This window comes from Phragmites australis, chromosome 11, assembly GCF_958298935.1.
Source record: "Phragmites australis chromosome 11, lpPhrAust1.1, whole genome shotgun sequence".
NCBI classification, from domain to species: Eukaryota; Viridiplantae; Streptophyta; class Magnoliopsida; order Poales; family Poaceae; genus Phragmites; species Phragmites australis.
The window spans coordinates 7,807,557-7,834,901 of record NC_084931.1 but is presented as its reverse complement, the minus strand read 5'-3'; the positions used below and the strand labels follow the sequence as shown (position 1 = coordinate 7,834,901).

The 27,345-nt window shown below is 42.5% G+C and overlaps 1 protein-coding gene and 1 long non-coding RNA gene across 2 annotated transcripts; both read right to left on the bottom strand.

Moving 5' to 3' along the window:
- Positions 1-15,700: 15,700 nt before the first annotated feature.
- LOC133885208 (G-type lectin S-receptor-like serine/threonine-protein kinase At2g19130) lies at positions 15,701-18,511 on the bottom strand. Its single transcript, XM_062324879.1, has one exon. The coding sequence runs from the start codon at positions 18,289-18,291 to the stop codon at positions 15,817-15,819; it is 2,475 nt and encodes an 824-aa protein (XP_062180863.1). The 5' UTR covers positions 18,292-18,511; the 3' UTR covers positions 15,701-15,816.
- A 6,671-nt stretch (positions 18,512-25,182) lies between these two features.
- On the bottom strand, positions 25,183-26,859 carry LOC133885874 (uncharacterized). Its single transcript, XR_009903270.1, has 4 exons — positions 26,558-26,859; positions 26,055-26,472; positions 25,529-25,962; positions 25,183-25,438 (listed from the first exon to the last, which is right to left on the bottom strand). It is a non-coding gene; the product is annotated as an uncharacterized LOC133885874 (long non-coding RNA).
- Positions 26,860-27,345: the final 486 nt, after the last annotated feature.

Here is a 27,345-nt window from a genome sequence, read left to right as displayed (position 1 = left end):
ATATTACAAGTAATTCAAATACTTGGATGCACATATATATGGGGAGCTCATCCTATGTTTTGTGCCTTGAGACTAATATTTCTTCAAGTAAAATTTGTGTTTAGTCTCTTGGTAAAATGGAGGGCATTGGAGACTTGGCTAATTATTTGAAGATTTATCTAATTGATTAAAGAGTCAAGTTTTATGGAATTATATTTATTTTTACCCAATGTCACTCTATGAAGGTAACTCTCTATCACAATGCCTTAAATTCATATTTTTGTTCATTGTGCTAGATTTATTGTTCTACACCTTTTCTAGAAGTTTCTAGCTCTTTGCATGTGTAGATTATGTATCTATGCTTGTTTAAAGTTTATGCTTATGCTAGCATGTGTAGACTTTATTGCAATCTTGTCATGACTATTTTTATATATCAATACATGTCTTGATTGCTTGCTAAGTGTGCTATGAATTTGTTTCTAAGTGCATCTAGCTTTTTCTTACCAACTAGTATGTGTAGGTCATATATCTAGTATGTGTAGGATGCATTGCACTTTCATGTGTTGATTGTGGTTTTGGAGCCTTATTTGATCTTATTCGTCTTATTGAATTCTATTTGGCTCACTTTTGGAGATATTAATGGATTATCACATTATGGGGGAGTATTATGCTTATGCATCTTAAATACCCATAATTTGTGAACATTTGAGCAATACCATTTAGAATTGATATTATTGTTTATCTAGCATCTATGTGGTATGTCAAGCTCATGTAAAGCTCTCATTTTTGCAAAAATCCATTAATTGATCCGCTTTTGGTTTAAATTGAAACTTGAGATTCGTGGTATTTATCTAGTGACCTTTTCAATCTCAAGATTTTTAATTTGAATCATTTCTCATTCGGATCATATCAATAATTGTTTTCATTGTCCGGAGTCTCCGGTGTTCACCGGACACTCCGGTAGTTGGTGTTTTCAGTCCGGAGTCTCCGAGGTAGACTCCGGCAGAGAGCCTCGGCTAAGCATTTATTTTTGTTGAAAAAGACCGGAGTCTCCGGTGTTCACCGGATACTCCGGTAGGAGAAAATATTTTTGCCGGAGTCTCCGAGGGAGACTCCGCCAGAGAGTCTCGGTTAATATTTATTCTTTTGATAAAAAAAGGACCGGAGTCTCCGATGTTCACCGGATACTCCGGTATCTGGAGAACTCGGAGAGTCCGGCAAAGATTCCGAGTCTTTTCTGTGTGGTGACTGAGTGCCACCCGGAGTCTCCGGTGTTCACCGGATACTCCGGGTCAGTTCAACAGAACTGTATCAACTATTATTTTTATTTGTGTTTTCTTGTAATAGTTGAGTTTGTGAGGATTGTGTTTGAAGCATATGTTTAATTTCTAAAATCCTTCTTTCATGCTTCTTGAAAGAAAGTTGATCCATGCCTTGTTGCAATTACCGACTTGTGATATCTTCATATACCATTGTCTTTTTACAATTGGTAATAATACAAGTGGTAATCCTTGTTGATCATCTTTGTTTCAATTCTTGCCTTCAAGTGACTTCCTTCTTTATGAAAGATTTCATTTAACTCCTATGTTAGGAATATTGGTTTCTTCAAGGAAACTTTCGTCTTGGAGTTCATAGAAGCTTGTTATCTCAATGCTTAAATTATTTTCAATATACTTGCTTGAGATAAATATTTGAGATAAATATATGCTCAAATCTTGCTTAGTTCACTTGTTGAACTTTGAGAGCGATCATTTGTTGATCTTTTTATCTTAGATGTAATTTGGACAATTTTTTTATATTTGTCTTTCATTTGGTATCTTCAAGTCTCATATGCTATTTTTGTCCAAATTATATCTTCATTGGATCTTGAAAGTGACGAGCATGCTTGTTTGACTTAAATGTTAAAATCTATAACATGTTTGCTTTCTTTAATTCTACATTTAGAGTAAGCCTCTCTCAAGTGTTTTTATTGTCTAAAAGGTGCATAGAGCTTTCATTTGATTTCAATTGGTATATACCTTCATTCGGTATATATGTTCAATTGGTATCTATCTATTAGTATGAACTTCAATTGTTATCATTTCCATACAAATATGCACATATCTATGAGAGAGCGTGCTCTATGTGATGAGTTCACTAACCTCTTCGGACCCAATGAGTTTGGGGACCAAATTGTACTTAAAAGAGTTTTAGGTACAATGAAGATGCATTGGATGCTTGAATTAATCATAATGAAGGTCCTTTCAAGTAAAAGCTCATTTCAATTGAAATTCATGAAGATGATTTTGTCCTTTCAATTGGATTTTTCATGAAGAAAGTCTTTATCTTTCAATTGGTATCTACAAAGAAGATCATCTCCTTCAATTTTAATTGGAATCAAGAGAAGGACCATATCAAAGTGAGCAATTCAATATCATTCCAAGTAATTTGTTCTTGATTCATGCATTTAATTTCAAAGATTCAATCTTGAGTAGATTACATCATATTGTGAAAATGTCTTGCAAAAATGTGTTTTTGTTGCAAGTGCTTAAAACCTCTTTATTGCAAACATGAGCAATTTGAAGTAGCATATTTTTGTGGGAACTCTATAATCATGTTTATGATTCCTCCAATCCCAAGTATGCAAAAGATTTCATATCAAATGCTTGAGTTGGTCCTATATGCAATATTGATGAAAATTGCAAAATCTTTTGCTTGAGGTTTGTAGTCCGCTTTAAATTGCTCTTTTGGATATATATGCTTATGAGATGTTGACACTTTGTGATAAACGAGAAATTCGTTATATTGTCAACAATTTTGCTATGTTCAACTTATAGCATAATCCATTGCACTTGTGCTTTGGATATTTATTTCGGACTCGTGCTTGTTTTGCCTTCAATTGAATTAGTTTCAATTGGAATTGGTATCTCTTTCAATTGTTTCAATTGGTATGCTTTGAATTTTCAATTGATATCTCTTGTAGGTATTCAATTGATATCCTTTGGAACTTTAATTGGCATCTTTCTCAATTGGTATCTCTTGTAGGTATCTAATTGATATCTTTTGAAGTTTTAATTGGTATTTCCTTTTGAAATATCTTTTGGCATCTGTTTGAACCCCTTTGACCTATTGTATAGCTTGTTCTCCTCACATAGCTCGTAATTGGATAAGTGTATTTGGTTTAACTCAAATTATAAAAAATACACATATCATGAGGAGTTTACACTATACATGGTCTTGCACTAGCTTTCGATGATTCCTTTTGTGGGATAGAGCTAATGTGCTTCGAATGATTTTTAGGAAAAATTTCTCTTTTAGCAAGTCCTACTTAATTCTTACCAATTTGATGTCAATTGAGGGAGAATTCGTTTCGATGATTCCATTTTGGCATTGATGTCAATTGGGGGAGAATTTGGACTAGATGTTATATTTTGTAAGAGGGCTTTGCTTATGGAGGATAATTTGCTTATATGGGGAAGATGTCAATTAGGGAAGAATTTGAATGGTTGCCTTTGAGAAATAAGGTGAAAGGTCTGCTTTGCATGAGCATATTCATCTTCATACATACTTTGTCATGCTTGCTTGATATGTATAAAGAAAACTCCGTCCAAAATTTGAGAAAGACAATATATGCAATGATATTCAAAATTCATTCACGCGTGCATAGATTGTGGGGGAGTTTACTATATACATATATTGGTTTTTAACTAACATCAAAACCTTTGTGGTGTTTGATGCTAGTAAAACTAGTTTTGGCAATATCAAATATCTGTATGATATTTGGTATTTCCAAAACTTGTTCTTTGTATACATTCATCTTCGGACTCTATGTATACTTAGAACTTTAAATTTCGTCAAATATAATCATCTAGTGAGATTGTCATCAATTACCAAAATGGGGGAGATTGAAAGTGCATCTAGCCCCTATGTGTGGTTTTGGTAATTAATGACAATACATATGGACTAACAATGTTGTTGAGATTGTTAGTAGGTTGTTCAATAGGTGATGCATGGAGAAGAGACATGCATGAACTCTAGGTGAATAGGAAGATTGAAAGTACATCAAGATGAATGAGCTCTAGGTGATGCTCGGATGTGATGCATAGAGGAGAAATATGCATCTAGATAAATGAGCTTTTAGTGATGCTCATAAGAAGAAGAAGAAGCTCAATAAGATTAGCAATAAGCTTGAAGGCTAAGTTACTTGTGGAGATCAAGTAACTAAAGGTATGACTTGTTAATAGAGTTTTATGGACTAACCCATGTACTTTGTGCTTGAGAGTGAGTTGGGATTAGGATCCATAAAAAGGCATAAGTTGAATTGAAATCATATATGCCAAGAGTGAAGAACAAGAGTAGACTCCATATATGAAAAAGTGAATTCTTTGAAGATGTCGAATACAAAATGGTTTTATATGGCAAGACGGTGAAGGGCAAGCAAGACTCGGCTGCGATGGACCATCCGTGGTGAAGGGCAAGCAAATGGCTTGGCGCCGAAGGACCAAGGCGGTGGTGAAGAGCGAGTGAAGGCTTTACGCCGATGGACCGTGCGAGGCCATGTGAAGCTATGGATGATTCACATCAATCATATGAAGAATCAAGAAGAGATGGAGTGAAGAATATATGGAAGTTGGCAACCCTCAAGGTTTGAAAGAAAGAAGCGGTACTTGAAAGTTTTTCAAAAGCTCAAAGTGGTTCAAACGAGTTTTATCTTTGAATTTGAGTATAGGTATGCCGCACTATTAAGAGGGATGCAATGTGAGCTAATTGTCGTGTCTCAGTGCTCAAGAGTTCCCAACCAAACCCAAAGTGAGAGTTTGTTGTTAAGAGTCCGGAGCGGAAAGTGCGGAAGTGTCCAAAATGGGTTTTGGAGTGTTCCTAATTTGATCCTATGTGTTTTAGGTCATGAATTCAGTTGGGATGTGTAGCCCTCTGAATAAGCTTTCCATAGAGTCCAAAATCGTCGAAATCGGACTCCGGGATCAAAAGTTATCGCCGTTTTTCGGAGGTCAGCTGTGCTGTACTCGGAGACTCCGGTGAAGACCGGATTCTCCGGTACCTGGAAAGGCCGGAGACTCCGGTGTAGTCCGGATACTCCGGTGAAGTCCGGATACTCCGGTACCTGGAGTGGCCGGAGACTCCGGGAAGTCTCCGGGGGTGTTTTCTGGGTTAAGTGTCGACCGGAGACTCCGGTGTAGGCCGGATACTCCGGTAAAAGTCCAGAAAAGAGCGTAACGGCTAGTTCTGACACATTCTGTGACCGTTCTGACGCCGTATTTGGATTTAGGGCCGGATACTCCGGTGTTCACCGGATACTCCGGCCAGGTCTGTCAAAAACAGTAACGGCTAGTTGTTTGGAGTGGGCTATTTATACCCCACTCACCCCATCCTTTGGGGCTGCTGCAAGGGCACGAAAAGAACATCCTCTAGAGCCAAAAGAACTCCCTCCCACTCCATTCTAGTGTGTGATTTGAGAAGAAAAGTGAGTTGGGTTGAGAGATTGGAAGATTGAGTGCAAGTGAGCTAAATCCATTCTTGAGCACTTGAGTTCTTGACAAGAAGTTCTCGAAGCGTTTGTTACTCTTGGAGGTGAAGCCTCCTAGCCGGCTAGGTGTCGCCGGCGAGCACCCAAGGTTGTGGGTTGCCGCGGAAGTTTGTGAAAGGCTTGATTTCGCCTCCGCAAGGAAAGAAATCAAGAGTGGATCGAGGAAAGCGGTTGAAAGAGACCCGGCTCGTTGGAGCTTCCTCAACGGAGACGTAGGATTCACGGTGGTGAATCCGAACTTCGGGAAACAAATTTTGTGTCTCCTCTCTTGTTTCTTTACTTTTATATTCTTGCTCAAATCTTTGTGCATATTGCTCGATCTACTTGTTTGTGTGTATTTGAGTGTAGGTTCTTCGTGAATCTACTTGGAATCATCTCCGGGAACACACGACATCACTTGGTTTGAGCTAGAACTCTCTACTCATTAATTTTATTCAGTTTCGGGCTCAGTTCTGTACAGAACCCGGAGAGTCCGGCCTTTACCGGAGTTTCCGGACCTGTACACACCGGAGTATCCGGACTACACCGGAGACTCCGTGGTGAACAGTAATTCCAGGCATATGAACAGTATTTTCAGCCTTTTTCAATTTAAGTTTTATTGCATATCTCTTGCTAGAATTGAGTAATTTTTGTCACCTTAGGATTGTAATTTTCACACTTATTTAGGGTGATTGTGCACTAGTTGAGCCTAGCATATTTAGGTTTTTCTCTTGTGAAAAACTCGTTAGTTTATATTCCGCTGCAAGTTTAGGCCAACGGTAGAAAGGGTTGAATTTTTGTAAAAACGCCTATTCACCCCCCCTCTAGGCGACATCATTGTCCTTTCATCATTCATGACATGGCCCATTCCTTTACATCGGTGACAAATAATCCTAGTCGTGCAACCAGTCGAAGCAACCGAAGGAGAGCTCTTCGCTAGAGCCTGCACACTAGCAAATTAGCTTACCTCAGGAGCGTGTAATGGTATCGAGGATACTGCTGAACACGCCTACTCGAGAAGGGGGCAGTAGACCGTGAAGCTGAACGTGGGGCTATTTTGTCTTGACCCGGTGTTGATTTTGATGTAGTCGAGCTTCCAAAATTGTTCCTTGGCCTCTGTTGTCATCCCTGCAATTCTTTTTCTACCAAACATGCAAGTTGGAATAACCTAAGAATGCTATCATATTCTTTGTAATTGACTATGTCCTGAATTTCACGCCTTAACTCTCCATAAAAACATGCAATTGCAGCCTCTTCATCCTCAATAATATCGCAACGCAGCATGCTAATTTGTAGCTCTTGATAATACTCTTATACAGAACTATCACCTTGGTTTGAGTGCTACAATTTCTTACACAAATCATGTTTAAAAGAAAGTAGAACAAATCTGTTACGCATAGCAATCTTTAAAACATTCCATATAGTAGGTGCTAATCTATCAATGCATACCCTATTACACCAGATGATTACAAAATTTTAAATTCACTAGTGGCTTGCCTAACTCTCTGCACTTCAGGAACTAAATGAGCATTAAACTTCTATTCTACCGTCATCTCCCAATCTAAATACCTTTCAGCATCATAAGCACCCTCAAAAGATGGTATAATAAACTTAACCTTAGCAAATGGATCATCATTAATACATGGGTTATGTTGCTAAAAATTATTACCTCTTATACCTTGACGGTTGAAGTTCAATTGGTTCCTTTGTTGTTCATCAAAGGCGTCATGTTCTTGCCTCAAAATTTCATCATCCTCTTGTTCATGGGCTACACCATGAGGATCCACTTGACGGTGGTGGATTAACCAATCAATCAAAGCGTGTATTGAGCATTGCAATGCTTTCATTGAGTAGCTGCAATGCGGCACTGTTTCCTGCAAGCTTCCTGTCAATGTTGTCACTAATAGTTTGTCGATGATCATCCAACAACATTGTGAGTTCTTCCCTCAAAACACACTCTTTCGCATCTGATATTTCACCTGCCATAGTTAGTAGCAGATAGAAGATAACAAAAAATATTATCCCTATTGACTAGTAGGTGGTGGAAAGTGAAATAGAGTCACACATTCTCAAGCATCTTACCTCTCTCTTGCAAGTGTTCTTACCAATCATAGCAGTTGGCACAATCGGTGGCTGGTTCATGATACCTTATCAGATGCGAGTGAGGTAGTTGCAAGGGAAGAAATAGTTCTAATCAAGAGAAGGTGTAGCTTGGACAGGCAGTATTTATTTGTAAGGAATAGCGATAATTAAAATCAGATTAGCAAAGCTAAATAAGAGTCCACGGTACTCATCACAGTTGTTGGCCCGAACACATTCCTAGAACTAGCTCAAGCAAGCCGAAAACTATAACAGATACAAGCATAATGAAACAAAATTCGCAATGCATACTGATTTTTTTCTTTTTGTCTCTCTCTTTTTTACACTCTTTGCTTCTTGCTTTTTTGTGAATGTGACACAAACTCAAAACTCTTCTACTACCATTTGTAAGACCAGTGAGGTACGTTGGTCACAAACCTTTTTTTTAGAACAAGGGTATAAAGGTAATAAAATGGTACTCTCTCTCTAAACTTTAGCTACCTCTGTTTCAGATATGATGGTCGGATGCAAGAAGGTGGGTGACTCCGACTAAGTGGTTGTGGCGACTAGATGTGTGGGGGGAACCGTCCAAATAATATTATAATTAATCACCAGGAGGATCATTATTCATAATCACCACCTCGATGATTAACCAGAATATCATCCCGGTAGTCTCGGCATGTGTTTTGTACCCAAGGATCGGAACACATGCCTTCCAGCATGTACATCACAACATAGCTTAATAAATAGCGAGTAATAAACACTTATATTACAAGCATTAAGCATGCAACTGATTTCAACAATTTACAACAAAAGCGAGCTAGGAGGAGATAAAACCCATCAACTCCTAACCACAAAAGAACTACGCTGTGGAAAGTTAAAATTATGAACAACAAAAGAGAACGGCATCAGATGCCCTTAGGCACCATCTCAACACGCCACCTTCAGAGTAGGATGCACTACTTTTGCCCACCACCCTGATCGGCAGGCACGAAGTAGCCAAAGACAGCCTCTTCTCCAGCAACTGGAGTACCTGAAAGCGCAAGCATGAGTACGAAGGTACTCGCAAGACTTAAACCATATAGAGCACATATACATAGCTCGACTCCAAGGATTATTCATTGATCATTAGCAAGGATGAACCACAGGTTAAGTAAACATAGGCACTAAGCATCCTAGACATATGTGTGAGCGACTGAAACTTTACCAAAACATATGAGAACCACCCTGCAACTACCAACTGAACAAAAGTAATGGTAAACAACATGTATATCAATAAGTAACAAGTACCAACATCACCATCTCCCACATACTGAACCACAAACCATACTCGAAACTCTACGACCAATGCAGATGGACAGAAGCATGCTCATGACCGAGAGCGCGGTAGTTCAAACTATTTATACACCCTGCAAGGGGGATACTCCTGGACCCACACGACACAAGGACCATTCGGCTTGTGCCACCGGCCAAAGTGCACACAAGGGGTACTCGTGACAACCTTTCCCAACCAGCCCCAACCGTTTGGATCATGCATCACTCGGCGTGGCGGTACTAGAACTACTCCCAGAGCAAACTAGTACCGCTACAAGCCCGCCCGCTCACACCGTCGATGTCCAAGCCCAAAAAGCCACAACTGCGAAGGTATTTCGCTCTCCTTACCATTAGATCGGCATGTGGTGAGTAAGGTAAGTGCTAAAGCCAACAACACCGACGATCGGTGCTTAACCGGCGCAAAGCGGTCTACGGTGTCCAGTTTTCCTCTACCAACCTACCCAGGGGAACTCCACATCCGGGCAAGACAAAACACCATCCTAGCACCGCCCACACCTCGTCTCATACTCACCACTCATACAACCATCTCAACATCAACAAGTGTATGTAATCATAAGAAGGCCCTATGCTCGCAAACAACGGAATGCGCCATTGTTTAACTTCTACCGAATGACCTAAGCATGGCTAAGCATATAAGTCGAACTCATACCAAGACATTGACAATATCTCAAGGCTACAAGGAATGTAAATACACAGATATTCAAGGTAGAAGAATGCAATCGGCATAGGTTCTACCCATCGGTTCCCGACTCTGACTCACTAAACATGCATACATACATAAGCATATTTCATCAATTTTAAACCTATCCAATTACACAAGAGGGATCAATATGCTTAGTTGCTTGCCTGGATGCACTGGCTCAAACTGGTGGGGCACTTCAGGATCGCCCTCGGCCTCCAGGATCGACGGATCGGCGATCTCTAAAAAGGATCAACGCGTGCAATGCAAATGAGTATGAATGAAGTGCAAAAAGGTATGCCACAAAGTTCAACACATGCTAGAAGCATAAGATATGCGAATCAACGCAATACTAAATGATCTAAACAAAATCTGGAACATAACAGCCATCCGGAGTATCCGGAATAGTTCAGAGTATTCGGGCTCGGACCCTCCGGGTGACCCTCCGAAAGAGGTGCTCGGTTGCTGCTTTTTATTTAACTGGCCCGGAGTATCTGGGTGAATCCAGAATGTCCGAGTTCCGGAGTATCCGAGCCATCCTCCGGTGAAGGCTCTTGGTTAGCGCTATTCCAACTTAACCTGGAACCTCCGGGTTGGTCCGGACTATCCGAGATGTACCAGACACTCCGAGTGAGGTTTCGAACGAAGCTCTTGGCTACACGATCACATAACTACCCGGAGTCTTCGGGTTTGTCCGGATAATCCGAGTGATACAAACTTGGGTTCTTCATGATTTTTCCAATATGTTGATTTGACTCATTTTACAAATCTGTGCTACACAGACGTGCATATGCCCTATCCAAAAGGTTCTAACCCAAACTTGCACCCTAAACCCTAACCAATTTTGAACACAATTCAACGGACAAATTCTACTGAATCAGGAGTATCCGGGTGAGTCCGGAATATCCGAGTCAGCCCAGAAAAGTTGTTCTCGAGTGGATTTTTGGTTGATTCAAGTTGCGATCTTTTCCAAGCCTAAAGGGGACATATTAGGGATAGTACAAGGGTGCTAGAACTTACTCATCAACTACCAACACGACTCTAGAGCTCATTTTCGACCAAAATTCCATTTTTACTCAAAAAAGCTCAAGAATACCAAGAACTTCAAGAACTATTCGATTCTACCACGAAAACAAAAATAGATTGGATAGATGAGTAGCTCATAAGCTAGATAATGCAATGGTATCACATGCATACCTTGAATCCTCCACTTGAGCTCGGATTTTGGAAAGAAAGGGAAAGTGCTTGAGTGGGAGAGGGAGAGAGGGAGGGGGCTGCTGCTGCAGCAGCTTAGGGGAAATGTGGGGAGTGAGGAGAGGAGAGAGAGAGGGCAAGTGGTGTGCTTCCCACTTGAGAGAGGGAGTGGGTGAGGTGTGGGGCCACATGTGGGGCCCACATGTTAGAGAAAATGGATATTTACAATGCAACTTCATTATTTTCTCCCCTAATTTTCTCTCTCTTATCCAAATGAATTTTTTAACGAAGTGCATTAGCGCTCCGAATTACCATTACGCAAAATTTAGAATAATGCTTAAGAAGCATAATTTTGCTAAAATGCATGATTAAGAATTTGGGACGTGACAAGATGGTTGAACCCCGAGTGGGTGGTCGGAGTGACTGGTCGGAACCCGAGTTGGTGGTTGCGACACCTAGATGGTCAGATCCCGAGTGGGTGGTTGGAGTGACTAGTGAGAACCAGTGTGGGTGGTCGAAGTGACTGCTCGGGTATAACAGACAAGGACATGATGATAGAAAAATAGGATATGATGACTTGACCAGCAACAAAGACACCAACGATGGACTAAAACTCAACAACACAAAAATGGAAAACAAAATTGCGAAGGGCGCAAAATGGTTTAGACAGCAGACTAACTATGATTTAAATCTTTTTGTGGTGCTAAAAGGCCAAAAATGTCTGCTGAACACAAGAAGACATTGTGCACGTCTGTTTTAGCAAATATCCAAGGCTAGTGAAATGTTGTTACCCACCAAAAACTGGCCAAAAAGTAAGGTGACACAACCTATTGTGTAAATGATGATCCCCAATATATATTAAACAACTCCACAAGTTCTGGGTAGCTACAAGACCTAAATGTTGGCTGAATACATGAAGACATCATGCACCATGATGCGGGGATGCCTGATCTTCCATAAATAATATGATGAGTCGATTTAGTGGAGCTTCGACGTTAATGATCTAAAGGCTCTGATCAGAACAGATCAAGAACCCTCGTAACCACTACACCACTACTCCGTGGTTATCAACCGTGCCAAGACGCGGTTGACCTCGCCAAGAAGGCCTTTCCTACCAGCGAATCAAGAACACAAGCAAGAACAGGTAGATGCAATCTGAATATTGCTGATTACCAATGAAGTACTCGAGTTGGGGTTCAACAAACCGATAGATAGTGAAACTGTCTAAAACAGAATAATCTAAGCTAAATCCGAGCCTAAATTATGATGGCTACTGTATATTTATAGGGGGACGTGAGGAGGTCAACCTAGGGTTGTGCAGCCATGTAAAGAGGCGTACACAACCTGGACTCCGACCCCGGCACGATTAGGTCCAAAATAGTGTAACACCTTATTTCTTTGACTCTAACTAAGCTTTCCAGATTGTCCAAGATTGCTTGAAACGGACTTCGTATGAGAGAGTTATGCTCGTTTTACTGATGTGTTGTTCTGAGATCCGACCATGATTATGACCACGACTTTGACCACGACTACGACTAGAGCTCAGCCTCGAGTCCAAGTAGACTTGGCCTTTAACGGGTGACGTTTGGGTAAGGTTGTGGTGCTTCTCCCACATTCCTAAGCAATAAAGCATCACAAGAATTTAGTAGTAATCCATCCAAGGAAGCATGAATAGCGAGAAATGAGTTCACCTGGTGATCTAATTGTCATGCACATGCTCTTGTAATTGGACCTTGTATGATTTGATGATTATTGATAGTATTGATCATATCCGAAGGAGCCATGGGGTCATTACACATATGCCAAAAATGGAGCACTTCTCCACCTCATGAAAAAATTTGAGAAAAGGTTGTTGGCAACTTCTTCTCTGTTGGGCACGACAGGTAGACTCACTTTCGTCAATTCGGCTTCTCATCCCTGCCAACCTACGCAATATGCTCGCTAAGATTCCCCAAGAAGGTTATTGAAAATATGGATAGAGCACGCAAGCACAATCTCTGGAGAGGAACATATATTAATGCTAAAGGAATACCTATTGTGGCGTGGCCTCAGGTTTGCATTCCAAAAAATAGTGGTGGGCTTCATGTCATCAATCTTCAAGTGCAAAATGAGGGACTGCTAATGAACCGTCTCTTTAAGTTCTACAACAAAATGGTTGTGCCTTGGATCAATCTGATATGGAACACACACTATAGTGGAAGCCTTGTTCCCCATAATGCATCCACAAAGGTTCATTCTAGTGGAAGGATATAATGAAATTATGTAACCACTTCAAGCCCAATGCCATATTCTCTGGCACATTGGTCCAAAAAAATGAATTACCTCATCACTGGAGTAGTCACTAGTAAGGTTGTCGTCGAGGTCCACCGGGTCAATCACCAATTCCTTGTCGGTTGAGAGGGTAAAGTTGTCATAGAACCCCTCGTTCGAGAAGCCAGTTCTCGGTGCAGACTTGGATGGAGTCAACGACATGTTGTGTGTCGAGGATTTGGTGTCTTTGGTCATTATCCCCATGGATGGCACCAGCTGTCGATGATTTGTAAACTACCAATCTTACGAATACGTGAAGGATGTAGGGGATACTCCATGTAGCCGAATCACACAACAAACACAAAGATTTTATATAATTTTAGACCTCTTAAAGGATAATAGCTCTACATCCTGTGATCTTGTATTGATCTTCGAGACAGTAGTACAAGGGAGGTCTTGGCTAGCCTAGATAGTTCTAAACTTAGTCGAGAGCTCCTTGTTTGTAGTCTTGGTGAGATGTCGATCTAGATCGCAATTACATAAGGCTCGAAGGCTTGAGACTCCTGTAGGCTTGGGGCTTATTTTTTGGACTTCAATAGACTTGTCCTCTGTAGGGTCCCTTGACTTCGAATATATGGGAGCGGTCGTATGGCTCTTGGGCTCCTTCCTGAGTAGGCTTCTGATATCCTTAGAGATAAACTTTCATATCTGCAAGATACCCTAGTACCTGTGAGCAGTTTCCATACGTCTAGAGACTTCTTTTCTAGGCAACGATGTATGCTCCGAGAATATAGGAAACCCCAGAGGATCTGGATAAGTATAGGATACTAATATATGGTAGTTTTGTACTAACCATCGTCAAGATCCATCCAGACTCACCAATAAGCTTTCCCACCTTGCTTGAGTCGTTCGAGACCAAATCCAAGTCCAAAACCAAAACTCTCTCTCTAGCAACGGAGAATCCCCATGGCAGAACTCCACGAATCCGTAGTAGCAACATCTTCTTTTCCTCCTCCATCTTGTTCGCATAGCACAAGCGGTGGGCAGCGGCAAGAGGTGATGGAGGGGACGGCACGAGGCAACAGCGGGTGCTCCATCCTCCTCCCCTGGCAGCGTCCCACAGCTTTGTCCGGGTAGCAAACCGGACCTATGATCCAGGTTGTTCAATCTGAGGTTTTGGATCGCGACATCAACCCCGTTCTATGGGTGTGATGCTGGCTATTCAGAAGCAAGCAGGTCGAGTGAATATTGAAACTATAGCCAAGTGCTTGTGGATCTCTGGAATCCATGAGATTCTTCTTCAGTTTAAAATAAAGCTCCTTGGTCCAAAAATACGCAGGATTAACTATACTAATTGCTGAAATTAAATGCCTGGATATTCAAATGTGCAACTGGTAGATTGATGTCCCGATCGAAAAGAAAAAAAAAAGCAAACAGGCAACAGAGCACCAAACGACCAAATGACAAAACACATCGAGCGAGCCTCAAAGAGCCATTACCGATCGGGGCTCGGCATTCCCCATCTTCTCTCCTCTTCATTCCCTCTCCCCTTCTCCACCACCTCCGGCCGCCGGCGAAGCTGAGCCAGCCCGCCGGCGCTCCACCCAATCTCTGCCTTCTCTCCATTTCCACCCACCTGCACGGCCTCAAAGAAGGAAGAAAGTTGGAGAATTGCTCGATAATTCTCATTGATAGTTTGAACCTTTGAGGTGTACATAGGCACGAGTCAGAGTTTGTTACATAAAACAGAACGAGCTTATCTCTACAAGCTATTCCGTTGCCGGACGGACTACGGGTGTTGTACGACACAGCACATACGCTAACACCGCCGCGCCACCTCATCTGCCTCCGCGGAGCCGTCGTCCTCAGCTGCATCCACCAGCACTCGGCCGCACGCTGCTGCTCTACTTCTTCAATAGCTAATCCCTGTTCTACTTGCTCTATTGTATCTGTTTTATTGTTGAATATGCAGATATTTGGTGCTCTGTAATTTGTGATTGTGAATCTGTGCTGATGCTTGTACTAGATAATCGGATTGTCGTGATTGTTCATGTTAATTTATGTTGGAGCATGGGAGAAGTAACCGAGAATTATTGCAACCTGTCATCTATGTTAACCCCTTCTGTGATTCGATTTCTGTTTCTCTGCCTTCGATAAATTTATGACCAGTGAGTACTGCATTTTATTTGTAAGCCTGTGTTAGTTTTGTTCCTGTTTAGGCACAGATTTCGTTAGTTTTTAGAATTTATATTCTGTGTTCTCTGTTTAGCTAATGACCAGCTCGTAGTATCTGCTGGCACGTGTTAGAAAGTTGAAAGTGTTATCCATGCCTGAGTGTAGTTTTTGCCCTTGTATGTGCGCTACCTAGTTACCCGACTACCAGAGAATAGTTGCAGTTTTTTCATTGAAAGTAACATACAAATAGCTGAGCGTTCATAGCCATATATCAACTTAGTAGTGGCATATTTCGATAAGAAACTTAGAAGTGACATATTTCTAAAGCAAGCAGTATGTAGCGGCATATATCAACTTCTTCCTTCAGATTAATGATATATGTCAACTGCCCCATCGACAAAACATACACATACTTTTTATTTCTCCCATATTTATTTCCATTGCTTGATTACTATAATCGGTCATTAAAAAACGTAAATAAGAGAACAGGAGACACATGCACCATATGATACAATTTAGAAATTGCAAGCTTGCCTTCCTTTATTCCTTCTGTTCCACATTAGAGCTTTCAGATTTGATGAAACAAAGAGTAGTAACGTCAACTACGAAGTATTTATGAATATTACATTAAAGCTGCATCAGAGTGTTCAGTTATAGCAGCAAGTAGTCTTGGCACCGGGGGCATATCAAGCTCTTGTAGACCCTCAAGAACCCGGACCACTTCACCCATGGTCGGCCGATCCAACTCATTATCTTGGATGCACCAACATGCAACTTTGCAAACCCTTTCAGCCTCTTCCAAATTGAAGTCACCCTGTAACTGTGGATCCACCAAACTCTGTACGTTTCCCTCATGAAGCTTTCTAATGGCTCGCACAGGGAAAAATTCAACATGATCGCTGCTGCTAGTGTATACTTCAGGTGAATTTCTCTTTCTTGATATCATTTCCAACAGTACCATACCGAAGCTGTAAACATCAATTTTTGGTGTAATAGCAACTCCGCTAAGCCACTCTGGGGCAAGATACCCTGCAGTTCCTCTGAATGTAGTCAGAACTCGGCTAAAATCCCTTCCTACAAATGCTGCCATCCCAAAATCTGCAATTTTAGGAATGAATGATGCATCGAGAAGTATGTTTTGTGGCTTAATATCACAGTGTATAATGCATTTGTGGCAACTCTGATGCAAGTAGGACAGTCCTCTAGCAACTCCTAGGGCTATTTGATACCTGGTGTTCCAATTTAGCATAACAGCATTGCTCTGAAATAGATGGGCATCAAGAGACCCATTTGGCATGTGTTCATACACAAGTAACCTCTTATCACCTTGGCAGCAGAAGCCAATCAATTTGACTAGGTTGATATGTTGGATCAACCCAATTGAGCTCACCTCAGCCCTGAATTGCTTCTCTCCCTGACGGGCACCATCAAGCCTTTTCACTGCTATAGTAGTCGAGTCACTTAACACTCCCTTGAATACAGCACCAAAACCACCTGCTCCCAGCTTTTCTGAGAAGTTTTTCGTAGCATGAACTAAATCAGAGTATCTAAAGGCTATAATTCCACCATTATCTTGATTGTCGTATAATGACGCACCACACCACTTGAATTTGTTCCTCCAAATCATGAATAACAGCACAAGCATTAGTAACATAGAACTAATAATGATTGCAGCAGTAGCAACAACTCCAACGGTTGGTTTTCTTTTGCTCTTCCTCAAACTTGGCAAATCTTTGGCAGCAAGGCGAAGGTAAAGAACATCCTCAGAATTATTATCGATGTCATCATTCCGATTTACACTAAGCAGTTCCCCATGCCAGACAGAGCATCTGCTACTGTTATAGGAATAAGCATTGCATGAGCAGTCATTGAGACAAGCTTCTTCGCACTTGCTTTGTGTTGTAGCATCGTCTATGCTTTGGGGGCTATAGGGCAATGTAACATGAACTATGGGGTGGAAAATGTCTGTTGAACTTGTCATGTTTTTCTTACTAGTGCAATCCAACGGAGTATTTCTGATGCAGCCTCCTGTTCGATCATCGAGCTCCCAATCCCGAGGTGACTTCTGAGAGAAGTTCTCCATACAGTCACAGAATGGGTTTGCAATGCCGTTGCAGACCGTGAAAGGTCCACAGCTAGCAAACGGAGTGCAGGGATCAGCAGGCTGGGCAAATATGCTTTGCCAAGACCGATTGGCTCGCGACCAAACGTTCAGCTTGATCTGACCAGAGATGTCTAGCGAAACGAATGTGGAAGCTGATTCATTCGGTGAAGTGTACATGTAGTACTCCTCTTCACTGTTATCAACAAATGTGGGGTCAACCAAACCTTTGGTTTTTGGATTCAATTCTAGTATCGACTTGAGTATCGGTATGAGTTTCAATTGCGATTCTCCAGATAACCAATGCCAATACACTACCGAGGGGTTGCGGCGCTTGAGGACGACACCGCTGGCGTCTAACTCAATGCTATAAGAGCCGAGACCTGGATCAATCAGGCTCTTTTTTGTGATGCCCAGACTGTTGAAACCGGTGATCTTGTTCCTGCCAAACTTGGCACCAGGAAGCACGACATCTATTGGGTAGTCAAAGCTCTGCCACAATGTCACATTAGATGATGGGCTTTCTACGAGGGCAAGGTTTCCACTGTCCAATAGAACGGCACTAGTGTTGTTCATAGTAGTTCCTGTCCTACTGACAATGCTAGTGGACCAGATTACGGATCCGGCACCGGCATGGTTTGCGATGACAAGGTTGCCATCGTTTGAGAGTTTGAGCTGTGTGAACTTGACCATGGGGTCAGTGATTGGGTTCTCCCTATTAGCAACCCATACAGTGGTAAAAACCGGAATCTTGTTGAACCATATGCCGAGGTACCAGTTGGGGGAGGTGATGGTGGTGTTGTCGGACTTACTGATGATTGCTGTTGGCTGGAAGAAGCCGAGCGCGAACTTGCCGTTCCTCGAGACGAGCTTGTCGCGGACGGCGAGCGCCTGGCCTGCCGTGAGAGTGTAATTTGGAGTTGCAGCGGAACATGAAGGAGTGTGGTGCAGGGAAGAGAGGAGCAGCAGCCCGAGAAATGTGTAGAGGGGAGGCATGGAGAAGAGAATTGGTTGTGGAAGAGAGGAAGTATGGCTGAGAATGGATGGATGCACGTATGTGTGCCGCTCTGCTCTGCTCTGCTCTTCGGAGAAGGAAGAAGAAGAGGATACATATAGAAAGAGGTCGAACAGAACACGCAGGAGCTCTATCTATGGCCTGAAATCAAGACACGGCAACGAGTCAATGACGACGCTGCAATTATCACACAACAGCACTACAACTCACTTGGGGTCAAGTGGAATTGGGACTAGTGGTAACGACCAAGGTAGGTACCAACTTGGCCTGCCACTTGCATAAAAATAAAAAACCATGTAGTAGCCGAGTAGCTTCGGCAGGGGTAAGCTACGAGCTAACCAAGATGGAAGAGCGGCTTCCCCGCACGCTGCGGCTGCGCTGGCTTGCCCACGAGGACTTCCACTGAAGCTTCCATCGGCGGTAGCCCGGCTCGCCCGATGCAGCCAATATGTGGAGGCAGGGCCCAGGAGGTGGCTAGGTCCACAAGACAGTGTGCAAGCAGGAGCGCAGCGATTCAAGGCCACTGCTCCGTATTTCAAAATATTTATTTGGGACCCTGTTTGACAAGTCCAATCGAGGCGGCTAATGGACTTGAAAAGTGTTGAAACCGAGTTTCGCACTAACGAGATTCGTTTTGTAAAATTCAGAGTTCGTTAGAGAGATATTCCCACAAGCTTCCTGGGTGAATTATTTTGGTTGTAATTAAGGATTCGATTTAACACTTAATCTTGGTTTGAGCACTTGTGCAACGAGAGAAATCATACAACGAGTCCAAGCAACGATTTAGCTAACATATTTGTATACGTTTGTTCGTGTGTATGTTTGCCTATTCCACTGGCAGACGTGCGCAACATGTCGCGCTCGCGCAGCAGCATGCACAAAACCAACCAAGATTTCCATGTGCCTCTCAGGAAAATAAAAGATTTTGACGATTGAGCTGGGCAGGTCCGGCATGACACGCCCTTGCGGTGGCTCAGCGCAGCAGCGACTCGGCACAATGGCCACTGGGCTTCTACCAGCTTGGAATAGCGGTGGACGCGGCCACGAAAGGAGGCTGCGGCTGAAGACAGGCATACAAGGAAGCAATGCTGCTGGTGGAAGCAGACTTTCGTATTTTTGATTTTTTTAAAAAAATAACATTTTGAGTGTACAGATAAAATGTTTTAAAAGCATTTAAAAATCGTTGAACCAAATTTTGAAAAATGTTAAATCTAGTCTTTCAAAATGTTGAGTGTATAAAAAACACAAAATGTAGAATCAGTAAAATAAATGAATAAAACAAAGAAGGAAAAAAAAGCATTACCTCAGCGAGTGGGTTGTGGCCCTATCATTGCTGGGCCTTGATGGGCCATGCTACTCCAAAGCTATAGGTAGTGCGTCCTATGAATATGAGGTCTCATCTTGTGATACGGCTGTCGGGCCTCTCTTCAAGACATACCTAAGAGGCTACAGCTCATGCAAACATTCACAGATATGATGTCGGGTGTGACCAACTATGGCCCATGCAAAATCCACTAGGGGCAAGAAGGCCCGAGGAAGTAAATATTTGGCAAACCTTTAGTGCCTATTTGGTTCTCTGAATTGAGGCCAGAATCGCTGAATTAGAATTAAGCATAGTTGAATTTAGTTGTTTTGGATGGACTATGAATCAGAAATAGAATTGGAGCTCGATTCCATCTAGATTTGAGAGCAACTAGAGTGGGAGCCCATTAATATTGAGCTCAACCCCTCTGAATCGCACGTCTTCTAGACAGAATCGTGACTAACACAAGAATCCCAACGGCTTCTTGCCTCCTCCAACTCGAGCTCTGGTAGCCCCGATGCCTGCAACCTCTCCCGTCCACTGGTGGCCTCTCACTGCACTTCACTGTTCACCACAACCAGACCACCGCCTTCTTCCCCCAGTTCGCCGATGCCACTTCCTTCTTCCAAGTCTAGCAACGCCGTCAAGATCCACCGGTGCCACCTTCTTCTTCTCCAAGTTCGACAATGCCATCGAGATCCGTCGATGTTGCCTCATCTTCACTAACTCTGGTGACACCGTTGAGATCCGTCGGTATCGCCTCTATCTTCCCCAACTCCAGTGACACCATCGAGATCTATCGGTGTCACCTTTATCATCTTCCCCAACTCCGGTGACACCGTCGAGATCCGCCGACACCGCCTCCATCTTCCCTAACTCCGCTGGCACCATCAAGATCCACCGGCGCCGCCTCCGTCTTCTCCAACTTCAGCGACACCATCGAGGTCTCTCGGAGCGACCTCCTTATTCCCCAAGGTCGGTTGATTTGTCGCCTCCTGTCATGATGCTGCTGGTTCGCTCTGTTGCCGCCTCCTTTTTCTTCCCAATGTCCAACCGGTTGCTGCTACTTATCTCATCTCTCGAAGAAACTTTTTATCAATTGTCAAAATAACACATCCAAACAACATTTGAATTTGGCATGGAGCTAAGTTCCAAAAACGAAATTCATTTGTGATCCAAACAGCTAAATTGAATTGGAGTCTCATTTCTATTTACACATGGCTTTGGATTTAAGGCCCAATTCAATTCATTCATCCTAATTCCGAGAACCAAGCAGAGCCTTAATTCTTAGGTACTAAATTAATCTAGATTAGAAGGAAAATATGAAAAGGACAAAAAGTAAAAGGGAAAAGAAAAGAGAAATTTATTACAATTAAAAGTACCTTAACCAACTCTCTTTTGCCCTATGCGATATTGTAGGAAAATATATATGCAATAATTTGTGAGACCTAATATAATAATTTGCAAAGACATATCCAACATTTTATAAGTATTTTTTGGACTATATATTTTAATTATACGGATAGTATTTGAATTGTTCAGCTTTTAGGAAAAACAAAAAAGCTAAATATATTCAATTTGGAACATATTTTATTCAATTAATTCTAAGTTATGTGAACTATTTTCGAAACACACACTCCATTTTGAATTGGAAGATAAATTTATTTAGCTCTTGGGAAATAGTGCATCGCACCAGATTTAAATCCCTCGTCCTGTTGGGCGCACTCGTTAGCAGTTCCGTTGTTCGAAGGTTAGGCCCGAATGGACAGCCCATCAAACAACAACGGACGAGGTGCTACCTCCAGTCGCTCATTTTGTTCTGAACATACCGTCGAATACTCAAATTCTGAATTGGGATACGTATATATATATACATATATATAGGAAAACTAGTATGTACTCCTGGGTGTATGTACTCCCATCTCTCATATACCACTTTTACACATATGTTATACTTCTTTATCACTTTAAATATACTTCATTAGTAATTATAAGATACTACAATACAAATCCCACGAAAATTTTTATGAAATTCCATGATTTTTATCTTAATTTGCGTATATACTTCTTTTATGTGTAAAAAAAGAGTATATAGCAAAAATGAAAGGCTAACATTGAATTTTTTTTCATACAACTCATATTGGAGTATCTTAGAATTAGTATTAGAGTATACTAAAAATGATAAAAGAGTATAAAGTGTTTGTTTAGGTGGTATATTGCATGTGGGAGTACATACTCCTAGGAGTATAGAATAGGTGTCCCATATATATATATATATATACATATATATATATATACATATATATATATACATACATACATATATATATACATATATATAATATGTGCAAAATTACATTTCCGTTAAATATTTGCAAGACTAGGCTACCATCGCCCGTTCAATGGGCGAGAGTAAGGTGTCGCCTGATGAATGTGGTAGGCCAATGTGGTTGGCTGCTAACCTAACGCAGAAGGTGTCACCTGTTGGTTGGGCGACATCTTATTATCGTCGTAGCGGGCAACACCTTGCTAAATTAGGGTTTTAGCCTGGTGTTGATTTGGTTTGTGACAGAATAAGCGTCGTCTGTACGCCGTCATTTTTTGTTGTCAATGTGTCTATTGCTATTAGATGTTTATGCGATATTTTGGATACCCAGAATTCACGATTAGGAAGGTTGAACACAATGATTTTAATGGCAGCTAAAACATACATGGTGTCATGTACGGTACATGATCATTCTAACCTATGCATGTACCACTTCTAAACCTAACATGTCTTAAAAAAATGTAAACAACAGGATTACAAGATCTAGTCTACTGAGTTTAACATTGGTACTATCCCTTCCTCGCCACCTCCGATCCTGCCTCACGCACCCAACGTGCCTTCTCACGCTTCCTCTTCCTCTCTGCCTCACGGGCCTCCGCCATCATGTGGTTATGCCCCTCCCTTATCTTTTGTTTCTCTTCCTGGATGCACTTATGCGTAACCTCCCTCCTTTCATAGGCTTACATATTATGGAAGCATCTCCCAGCAGTGCGGTGCTGAGTATGAAGGAGGAACACATCCGCTTGCGACTACTCAATATTCAGCCACTGTTAGTCACATAATTGTGGTGGAGACTGCACCAGAGACCAAAATGTTCAGTGGTAAATCTCAGTAGTATTTGGAATAGTTTGGGCAGAAGTGATTACCTGAAGGCGGGAGCCAACATTGGTGCCTAGGGTGGATCGTACTCATAGTTGCGGCACATAAAGAACCTCGTTCTGTAGGTGTCAAAGAACTTGAAGGACTTCATCACCCTACAAAGGTCTCTACACCTGCACATGAGCACTTCGACCCCATCAGGTGTAGTATCCGGCAAGTATTTCCTGGGGAAAGGATCGGACGCCATTTTGTTCAGAGTTGTGGAGGTTGAGGCTAGTGGTTTGGTTCTACATGTGGCCAGGAGATCATCTATTTATAGTACGATTTCGTGCTGGTGCATGGACTAAGTCCATGAAAATTGGCCCTGGGAAATGAGTTGATTCCGCTATAAGGAGTGGGCATGTTAACAAAAAATGTTACTTCTAAAAAGTCTACTTTTGAAAATCCTGTTTCTAAAAAGGCTATGTCTGAAAAGGCTAGGTCTAAAAAGTCTACTTCTAAAAATGCTATATCTGAAAAGACTAAGCCTAAAAAGACTACTTCTGAAAAGGCTAGGTCTAAAATAGCTAGGTCTCAAAATACTACTTTTAAAAAGGCTACGCTTAAATCAAGTAAAGTATATTAATGTGACAAGTTCTAGTACAAGACATCCATTTTATTAGCATGGTTGGATGTCTGAGGGTAACACAAAATTGACAGTAATATTACATTAATGCAAATAGGAAAAGGCTTCTACTAGGTGGACTCGGGATGTCACCCCTTCTTTGACATGCCGCTTCGTCTCAGCCTCTTCTTTCCGATGCAGGAATACTTCACGCGTTTGTAGTTCTTCCTCATACCTTTGAAGTTCGGCCTCCTGCCTCCTTCGAATGTCTTGTTAGAGACAGTGTTCCTCCTCACACCCCTGAAGTTCATCAGCCTGTCGCTTGTGTTCATGTTCTCGGCGTTGACATTCTTGTTGGTGCTCATGTTGTGCCACCTGCCACAACCATGCTTCCTCCATCCTAATCTCGTACTCATGTTTGGTTTCAGCCTCTCTGATGTAGCCCCCACTGTATGATGGTCTGACAAAGTTGATCCATTCCTTGAAATGACATGGTTTAGGACAATACACCCAGCGTTATAAGTGCTCTAGTCAATGTTTAGTTGGGAGGTGTGGACAAAGGGCAAAAGAGAAATGCACCATGAAAAAGTTGTCAAGCTCCGGACACATGAAAAACCTCCTACCAAAAGTCTCAACCTCGAAGGACATTGACATTCGAGCTCCATCGCCACACCTGCACAATGGACACTCGTGACATTGTGGCACTCCCATGCGGTGGTTCCTCCAGGAATCCATGATGACCTGTTTCGAGACGATAAGAGTAAAAAATTAGCAAGTGAAAGTACATAATGTGCAATACAAAAATAGTTGCAGTATGAAAAGTCCTTTCAGATGAAAAGACAAGTACTATCGGCTAGCGGTGGGATGTGAGGGTTCGTTTGGGCCAACAAAGTACGATGAGCCTCTTTACAAATTCCCTTTGTAGGATAAGAGTTATTTTTGTCCTCCAAGTCACCTAAGGATTTACGATCACCCGAATGAGTCGTGGTCCAAGTGCTCCCATGGCTACGACTGTGTTGTTCAGATGTATGATGGGAGCATTCATGGAGGGAATCGATTCTTCAGATGTTCTCTTGGGAGGGTGAGAACTATATCACTGTGAACATTAGTATCTGTTTTTTGAAATATTCTAGATTGTGACCTCCACATTTCTGCAGGCCTTGGACAATGACCCTGACCACTGCCAATACATGAGATGGGTCGATCCTCCTATTATGTAGCATATCCAAGATTACATCCACCACCTGTGAGACCAAATCTTCGTCTTGCAGAGAGAGGTGGAGAATATGCTAAGTCCTCCTGTAATACACCTCAAGGACCCTACTGTATGCATTGATCCATGGTGCCCCTGCCTATGCCACAAGAGGGATGCACCTCCTCCTCCTCTTTCGTCAGCGCAATATGGTGGTGGATCATATTGGAACTCAGGAGGCTCCTCGTAGTTCACCCTAAGTCAATACGATTAGAACCATTATCAGGATGTCGTTGTTATTTGTGTGCCATACCTTTGATCTACGCTCTTTTACATTCCCTAAGGCATGTTAGCTGAAACTCTGGTCTGCCACTAGGTGTATCGTACATGCCATTGTACCTTAGGTTGACGAGTTTATTGTGATTGTTATGGAGTGCTCATTGTATGACTCTATGGGTCGAATAGCATCACAAAACAAAAACACAGTAGATACAAGATGTTATGATATTGACAATAACATAGTAGCATGAATATAGATCATTAAGGTACTACAAAGTCATAACCGATAAGTACATAGAGCGATACACTATCCTAAAGATTGTGTCCCCTCTTGGGGACAACCCCCTGGTCTCACCCCCCTCAGAACCCTACGCCTCTGCGCTCTCATGTGGTGCATTGAGTACGTTAGCGTGTTCAGTGGAACGATCAGTCACATAGTCGTCTTGGGTGCCTTGTGTCCTTGTAAGTGGTGTGCCATGTAGCTACGACGTGGTGAGCTCGTCCCCTTAGCCAAAGATGTAGTTGTACTCAGGGACCTGAGCACTGTCCCCAATGAGCTGCTCTGTGTAGCTCGCCTGCGCATCTACATCCCCGAGATCCTCAATCTGTGCACATGAAAGAATGAAGAAAACATGTTAGCACCGATAAAGCATGAGATATGTAATAATTGCTTATTCATGAAGCGAGTGTCATACCTGAGGTAAGAAAGGCTACGTAGACCCACTGCTGGAGTAGAAGTAGTCACCGACACCAACGAACGTTGTCCTCGATGCTATGACACCGTAGTAGGGGTCACCGACGCTGAAGAAAGAGTGCATCACCAAGGCGCATTATAGTGCGAGTCATCGTCGCCGATGAAAGACTACCTCGCTGAGCCGCCACCACAGTCCGGGTCAACAGACGAGGTGAAAGATGGCCTCGAGGACTCGACGATGAAGATCAAACATACTAGTGGCTGTGGCGGGGACATGAACATGGCCGAGGGGTGTGGCGGGAGAGGAGCCAGTGCTCGTGGTCCCATCAAAACACTCAAGGATGACCTACAGCTGAATGACTTGATCACCTTATGTACCTACCGGTAGATCTGATCGAACGTCGTGCTCAACTCACCTTGGGAATGTCAAGGCCACTGTCCAACCGATGGTGGTGCAACAAAACGAAGTTAGAGAAACATAATAATGGGAGGATTTAACAAATATATGCAAATTTCTTAGCTCTTACCTGACGTTGGCACCACAAAGAGCCCATGGTCGAGCCATTGACAACGTCGGCATGAAGCTCATACGCGTTGTGGTCGACAACGGGCCTACCGATGGTGAACCGCTCGTACAAACACAACTGCAGCAGTAGCGGACACTTGGTGAGGATCGCATTCACACCGGTCTTCGTGCAGGTGTCGCACAGGCCCCAGTACATTGCAGTCAGCCTAGCTGAAGCCCAGTTGTACTGCAGGACCTCCCTGGTCTGGCATCCACAATCTTTGTGGTGTAGGGGATCATGCTCCACAAGGCTATGTTGCTATGGGTCTCAATGAACATGATCCACCCAAACAACCACAACAAGTAGGCCTATAAGTGGTGGGAGACATCGTCATCGCCTGCCAATGGTGGGTGTTGGTTGCTTGTCAATGAAGAAACGACTACAAATAATTTCATCGTTTAGTAACATAAATGACATGAGAAAATAGTACAAGAGGGACGTAACACAAACTAAACGAGAAAGACCTTAGTCAAGTCGTGCTTCTTCGACCTCAGAAAAGGCCTGAAGGGGGCTAGGTTGTCCCTCCAGTGAACGGTAGAGAAGCAGGCAAGCAACTCATCACGCCATGCAACGCCCACGTCCCTCACACCAACAGTGGCACCCACGCAAGGTAGGCCGGTAGCAGGGACACGTCTTGAAGAGTGAGCGCCATCTCGCAGCACGAAAGTGGAGGGTGTTCATCTCGAGATGCCACCTGTCCACAAGGGCCACTAGTAGGGTCATGTTGAGAAGTCATAGTACCGGGAGCTCCTCAGCCTGCACAGCAGTGAGGTACGAACGGTGGCTCACGTTGAGCTAAGGGTCAAGAACCTCTAGGTGAGCTATACATACATATTGACAAGTTATTTATAGTTTGATAAGCAAAACAAATACAAAGAAACAAGGTAGAGTGCAACATATGACATGGGAGATTAAATTGTTCAATGTGTGCACAAATATATTAACGTGGTTCCATAAATACATTCCACATGACACAACGTACTCGCTGAAAATAACAATCACAACTTAACATACTACAACTCAAACATAATAACAGTCTCACTACTACAATAGCAAACTACAATGTTTCAAACATGAATATCCGTCATGCCACAAATTACAACATTAATCAAACTTAATGAGTTGACGAAGCTGGCGATCGACGAGCACAAGGATGTCTCCCATCTGTAGCTGAGCCAGAAGGATCTACTTCATCAGGGTTGGCACTTGGCACACCAACGGTGCATTTATTGTATGTGTGCCATGTTTCGTT